This window comes from Oncorhynchus clarkii, unplaced genomic scaffold (genome assembly GCF_045791955.1).
Source record: "Oncorhynchus clarkii lewisi isolate Uvic-CL-2024 unplaced genomic scaffold, UVic_Ocla_1.0 unplaced_contig_2530_pilon_pilon, whole genome shotgun sequence".
In the NCBI taxonomy this organism is placed as follows: Eukaryota; Metazoa; Chordata; class Actinopteri; order Salmoniformes; family Salmonidae; genus Oncorhynchus; species Oncorhynchus clarkii.
The window spans coordinates 467501-475000 of NW_027261135.1; the positions used below are offsets into that span (position 1 = coordinate 467501).

At 46.4% G+C, this 7500-nt stretch overlaps 1 protein-coding gene across 1 annotated transcript in view; it reads right to left on the reverse strand.

Moving 5' to 3' along the window:
- Positions 1–7500, reverse strand: part of LOC139405153 (adhesion G protein-coupled receptor L3-like) — a 146716-nt gene that overhangs the window by 135482 nt on the left and 3734 nt on the right. The window contains exons 2-3 of the mRNA XM_071147571.1: positions 6828–7013; positions 4819–5433 (exon numbers count right to left, since the gene is read on the reverse strand). Of these exons, the coding sequence (XP_071003672.1) occupies positions 4819–5433; positions 6828–7013 (801 nt within the window). The remainder of the gene's footprint in view (positions 1–4818; positions 5434–6827; positions 7014–7500) is intronic.

Sequence of the window (7500 nt, forward strand, 5' to 3'; positions counted from 1 at the left end):
AGAGACGGCTCAGCCATCAGAGATCTGCATTTCAATAGAGAGACGGCTCAGCCATCAGAGATCTTCATTTCAATAGAGAGACGGCTCAGCCATCAGAGATCTGCATTTCAATAGAGAGACGGCTCAGCCATCAGAGATCTGCATTTCAATAGAGAGACGGCTCAGCCATCAGAGATCTGCATTTCAATAGAGAGACGGCTCAGCCATCAGAGATCTGCATTTCAATAGAGAGACGGCTCAGCCATCAGAGATCTGCATTTCAATAGAGAGACGGCTCAGCCATCAGAGATCTGCATTTCAATAGAGAGACGGCTCAGCCATCAGAGATCTGCATTTCAATAGAGAGACGGCTCAGCCATCAGAGATCTGCATTTCAATAGAGAGACGGCTCAGCCATCAGAGATCTGCATTTCAATAGAGAGACGGCTCAGCCATCAGAGATCTGCATTTCAATAGAGAGACGGCTCAGCCATCAGAGGAGATGGGAGATCTGCATTTCAATAGACGCCACTGTCTTTGTGCTGCAGGACGTCTATGAGTTCAGCATTACAAAGGCACAGAGATCTGTTTGGACTGACGATACACAGTTAACCGTAGTTCGTCTAGGAGTGTGTGTGTCTTAAATCATATCCTATTCACTAAATAGGGCATCATTGTTAAGTATAGGCACTATAGAAGTGGGGGTTTGGTTCTGCTTTTCACAACTCTGATGTCTTGTGCCTGGAGATTTTCACTGACCAGGAACAACTCTGGGCCCTAGTTAAACTCTAGACTTATACCTGGTTTGGAACAACTCTGGGCCCAAGTTATTACTCTAGACTTAAACCTGGTCTGGAACAACTCTGGGCCCTAGTTATTACTCTAGACTTAAACCTGGTCTGGAACAACTCTGGGCCCTAGTTATTACTCCAGACCTATACCTGGTCTGGAACAACTCTGGGCCCTAGTTATTACTCCAGATTTAAACCTGGTCTGGAACAACTCTGGGCCCTAGTTATTACTCTAGATTTAAACCTGGTCTGGAACAACTCTGGGCCCTAGTTATTACTCCAGATTTAAACCTGGTCTGGAACAACTCTGGGCCCTAGTTATTACTCCAGATTTAAACCTGGTCTGGAACAACTCTGGGCCCTAGTTATTACTCCAGATTTAAACCTGGTCTGGAACAACTCTGGGCCCTAGTTATTACTCCAGACCTTTACCTGGTCAGGTCACATGGTCAAATATTAGTTTTCCATGATGTAGCTTTCACCTAACTACAGTATATAATGTATATCAGAACAGAACAGAGTAGAACAGAACCGAGCAGAGCAGAACATAACAGAGCAGAACAGAGTAAAACAGAACAGAGCAGAACAGAGTAGAACAGAACAGAGCAGAACAGAGTAGAACAGAACAGAACAGAGTAGAACATAACAGCAGAACAGAGCAGAACAGAGTAGAACAGAACAGAACAGAACAGAGTAGAACAGAACAGAGCAGAACAGAGTAGAACAGAACAGAGTAGAACAGAACAGAGCAGAACAGAACAGAGCAGAACAGAAGAGAACAGAACAGAGCAGAACAGAAGAGAACAGAGTAGAACAGAACAGAGTAGAACAGAAGAGAACAGAGTAGAACAGAACAGAGTAGAACAGAGCAGAACAGAGTAGAACAGAACAGAGTAGAACAGAACAGAACAGAGCAGAGTAGAACAGAGCAGAACAGAGTAGAACAGAACAGAGTAGAACAGAACAGAACAGAACAGAGTAGAACAGAGTAGAACAGAACAGAACAGAGCAGAACAGAACAGAACAGAACAGAGTAGAACAGAGTAGAACAGAGCAGAACAGAACAGAACAGAGTAGAACAGAGTAGAACAGACCAGAACAGAACAGAGCAGAACAGAACAGAACAGAGCAGAACAGAACAGAGTAGAACAGAGCAGAACAGAGTAGAACAGAACAGAGTAGAACAGAACAGAACAGAACAGAGCAGAGCAGAACAGAACAGAGTAGAACAGAGTAGAACAGAACAGAACAGAACAGAGCAGAACAGAACAGAACAGAACAGAACAGAGTAGAACAGAGTAGAACAGAGCAGAACAGAACAGAACAGAACAGAGTAGAACAGAACAGAACAGAGCAGAACAGAACAGAACAGAACAGAACAGAGCAGAACAGAACAGAGTAGAACAGAGCAGAACAGAGTAGAACAGAACAGAGTAGAACAGAACAGAACAGAACAGAGCAGAGCAGAACAGAACAGAGCAGAACAGAACAGAACAGAGCAGAACAGAGCAGAACAGAGTAGAACAGAGCAGAACAGAGTAGAACAGAGCAGAACAGAGTAGAACAGAACAGAGTAGAACAGAACAGAACAGAGTAGAGCAGAACAGAACAGAACAGAACAGAGTAAAACAGAACAGAGCAGAACAGAGTAGAACAGAACAGAACAGAGTAGAACAGAACAGAGCAGAACAGAGCAGAGCAGAGTAAAACAGAACAGAACAGAACAGAGTAAAACAGAACAGAGCAGAACAGAGTAGAACAGAACAGAACAGAGTAGAACAGAACAGAACAGAACAGAGCAGAGCAGAGCAGAACAGCCATTGGTTGTAGTTATCGTCCCCTTCTCAGCAGTGAGTGTGTGTCTGTGTGTCTGTGTGTGTGTGTCTGTGTGTGTGTGTGTGTGTGTGTGTGTGTGTGTGTGTGTGTGTTTGGTAGGTTGTTCGCTCCATTTAATCTCCATTGATCATCTCTTAAAGCTCCTGTAGACACACAAGTCTCCATTATAAAACACAGAGATCTCCGAGAACACTGTTTCCATCCCTCTTTCCCTCCCACCCACCTTCCCTCCCTTCCCTCATCCCTCTTTCCCTCCCACCCACCTTCCCTCCCTTCCCTCATCCCTCTTTACCTTGCTCCCCTAACTCCCTTTCTCCATCCCTCTCCATCCCTCCCTCTCCAACCCTCCCTCTCCATCCCTACTTCACCATCACTCTCCAACCCTCCCTCTCCATCCCTCCCTCTCCATCTCTCCCTCTCCATCCCTCCCTCTCCATCCCTCCCTCTCCAACCCTCCCTCTCCATCCCTCCTTCACCATCACTCTCCAACCCTCCCTCTCCATCCCTCCCTCTCCATCCCTCCCTCTCCATCCCTCCCTCTCCATCCCTCCCTCTCCAACCCTCCCTCTCCATCCCTCCTTCACCATCACTCTCCAACCCTCCCTCTCCATCCCTCCCTCTCCATCCCTCCCTCTCCATCCCTCATTCACCATCACTCTCCAACTCTCCCTCTCCATCCCACCTTATCCATCTCTCCCCTTCCTCTCCATCCCTCACTCCCCTTCCTCTCCACCCCTCCCTCTCCCCTCCCTCTCTCCCCTTCCTCCAATAATTTCTTGTAGTGTCTCCTAAATGTGTGTAAAAGCATGCATTAATTCGACCATCATTTAATAAAGAGAGGCTGAACCGAGTTGCCGACACCGTGAGTAGGTGTTAGAGTCAATTACACCGGCTAGATAGTGTAGCGTAGACCTTCAGGGATATCCAGAGCAGGGGGTAGGCCTGCTCTTATACCCCAATCTGAGAGTGCCTGTCTCTGGGAAGGAATCACTCAACTCCCCCCCCCTAAGGCTCTCCAGGGCCCTAGTCCATTTAAGAGTAATGTACTCTACTGGGCTAGGTTGGGTGAGGGAGGGAGGGGGAGGGAGAGTGAGAGAGACAGGAGAGAGAGCAAGAGAGAGAGAGAGAGAGAGAGAGAGACAGGAGAGAGAGAGAGAGAGAGAGAGAGAGAGAGAGAGAGAGAGAGAGAGAGAGAGAGGTAAAAAACCCTCCCTCTGAGCTAAAGTCTAGAGACTGTCCATTACACACACCCACAGAACTAAAGAAGTCTAGAGACTGTCCTTTACACACACCTACAGAACTAAAGTCTCAAGACTGTCCATTACACACACCCACAGAACTATAGTCTCAAGACTGTCCATTACACACACCCACAGAACTATAGTCTCAAGACTGTCCATTACACACACCCACAGAACTATAGTCTCAAGACTGTCCATTACACACACCCACAGAACTATAGTCTCAAGACTGTCCATTACACACACCCACAGAACTATAGTCTCAAGACTGTCCATTACACACACCCACAGAACTATAGTCTCAAGACTGTCCATTACACACACCCACAGAACTATAGTCTCAAGACTGTCCATTACACACACCCACAGAACTAAAGTAGTCTAGAGACTGTCCATTACACACACCCACAGAACTAAAGAAGTCTAGAGACTGTCCATTACACAAACCTGTAGAACTATAGTCTCGAGACTGTCCATTACACAAACCCACAGAAATAAAGTAGTCTAGAGACTGTCCTTTACACACACCCACAGAACTATAGTCTCAAGACTGTCCATTACACACACCCACAGAACTAAAGTAGTCTAGAGACTGTCCATTACACAAACCTGTAGAACTATAGTCTCGAGACTGTCCATTACACAAACCCACAGAACTAAAGTAGTCTAGAGACTGTCCATTACACAAACCTGTAGAACTATAGTCTCGAGACTGTCCATTACACAAACCCACAGAACTAAAGTAGTCTAGAGACTGTCCATTACACAAACCTGTAGAACTATAGTCTCGAGACTGTCCATTACACAAACCTACAGAACTAAAGTAGTCTAGAGACTGTCCATTACACAAACCTACAGAACTAAAGAAGTCTCTAGAGAGATTAATATTCCACCTAGCCAGTCAAACCTAGAAAAACCAAGAGTTTTAAGAAAGAAAGACGAAGAGAAAAGTAGATGAACATTCCACCTACCCAATCTGTTGTCGTTGTTCCCGAAGTCCAGTAAGTATTTGACTACGTGATAGTTGTTCCAGACGTACAGCAGATTGTCTCTGGGATTGTAGTCCACTGCTGCTATGTACTGGTAAGAGTTAGGGAACAGGATGGACACAAAGGTTTCTTTACTCTGGGCGGTGCTGTACATATAATCTATCTTGTTCCCCGTGGCCTCGTTGTCGTCGTCCTCGTAGACGGTTTTCACCACGTAGAGCACGCCGCACACCATGAAGGCGTTGGAGGCGGTCCGCTTGTCGTAGGTGGTGTCCCAGGACCCTTCGATGCGGAGCGTGTAAGGGTTGAGCTGCGAGACCACGATGCGCCCGTTGTTCGTCTCCGTGGCGTACAAAACCCAGAGGCCCATTTCGTCGACGGCGAGGTCGATGTCCGACTTGCCGCCCCAGCGGTACGGCGACGTGTCGTGGTAGTTGGCGTTGGCGATGATGGCCTCGCCGCTCTTGATCCGCGTGCGGAGGTCGAACTTGACGATGTTGCGCGTCCGCTCCTTGTTGAAGAACAAAGCTCCGTCGTAGACCACGAAGCCCGTCCCGTCGACGCGGTGAGGCAGCTTGTACGTGGTCGTCGGTCGTCCTGTAAACAATTCAAATACATTTTAATTAGAAGCGTTTTTTGTTCAAAACACCCGAGGGGAAGTTTCCCCAGACACAGATTAAACCTCGTCCAGAACTCAAAAAAACCCACAAGATTCTCCATTTAAAGAACTTCTTAGGTCTAATCTGTGTCTGGGGAAACTCAGCCAGGTCCCCCCGTGATACAAGGCAGTGTCCGACGTCCATCCATGTCTGAGGAAGTCAGGAGACAATGTGGAAACCGGCCACTAGGGGCAACAGTGAGCGCTGTTACCTTTCAAGTTAAGTTTTGGTTTTGCTCGGTCGTTGTAACGATCTGCCTCTGGTGTAAAAGGATGCATTTTCAAAATGTGGCAATAGAAAATTGTTTAGGAGAATTTTTGTTTTAAGCCCAAACCTTAACCACTTGGAGTTAATAACTTAACTTTAAACAATTTGACATTTGCAACAAGTTCGAAATTTGATGTTTCAGACACATGGATAAACATCTAATATTGACGTAACAATTTTTTATTTTACCTTTATTTGACTAGGCAAGTCAGTTAAGAACAAATTCTTATTTTCAATGACGGCCTAGGAACAGTGGGTTAACTGCCTGTTCAGGGGCAGAACGACAGATTTGTACCTTGTCAGCTCGGGGGGTTGAACTTGCAACCTTCCGGTTACTAGTCCAACGCTCTAACCACTAGGCTACCCTGCCGCCTCTACACTCTAACCACTAGGCTACGCTGCCACCTCTACACTCTAACCACTAGGCTACCCTGCCACCTCTACACTCTAACCACTAGGCTACCCTGCCACCTCTACACTCTAACCACTAGGCTACGCTGCCACCTCTACACTCTAACCACTAGGCTACGCTGCCACCTCTACACTCTAACCACTAGGCTACCCTGCCACCTCTACACTCTAACCACTAGGCTATGCTGCCGCCTCTACACTCTAACCACTAGGCTACCCTGTCACCTCTATACTCTAACCACTAGGCTACCCTGCCGCCTCTACACTCTAACCACTAGGCTACCCTGCCGCCTCTACACTCTAACCACTAGGCTACCCTGCCGCCTCTACACTCTAACCACTAGGCTACCCTACCTCCTCTACACTCTAACCACTAGGCTACCCTACCTCCTCTACACTCTAACCACTAGTCTACCCTGACGCCTCTACACTCTAACCACTAGGCTACCATACCTCCTCTACACTCTAACCACTAGACTACCCTGCCGCCTCTACACTCTAACCACTAGTCTACCCTGCCGAGAGCTAGTTAGACCTTTAATTAAAGTCACTTTACATTAGCAAGTTAAGTAAAAATAAAATAAGAAAAAACAGCAATAAAATCCAACATTATAATAAAAATACATGTGAAATAAATGTTAGTAAAATGCAGACCTGCGATGAAGTCCTCCTTGGAGGAGTACTCTGTGAGAGTGTCCGTGCGGTAGGGAGTCCAGGGCATGTAGTAAATCTTATCAGAGGCCTGGAATGGATCTTTACACCAGGCTCCTGATTGGTGGTCGGACTCAAACAGGTGTTCACTCTGGTACACGCCTCGTAAGATACCTGGACACAGGAACACTGCACAGGACAGAGATACATGTGATCGTTTCAATTCAATCCATTCAGCCAGCCAGCCAGCCAGCCAGCCAGCCAGCCAGCCAGCCAGCCAGCCAGGACTCAAACAGGTGTTCACTCTGGTACACAGGACAGAGATACATGTGATCGTTTCAATTCAATCCATTCGCTGAGACGAAGGCTTGTTATCTGTTTACAGGATCATGGTTTTCATTGATGATGCATCTAAAGTGCATGTAGGCTAGTTTACTGCTCATTATTCTCACTGTGTATCTCCATGTATTCTCACTGTGTATTTCCAAGTATTCTCAATGTGTATTTCCATGTATTCTCAATGTGTTTCTCCATGTATTCTCAATGTGTATCTCCATGTATTCTCAATGTGTATTTCCATGTATTCTCGATGTGTATTTCCATGTATTCTCAAGGTGTATCTCCATGTATTCTCAATGTGTATTTCTATGTATTCTCAATGTGTATTTCCATGTAT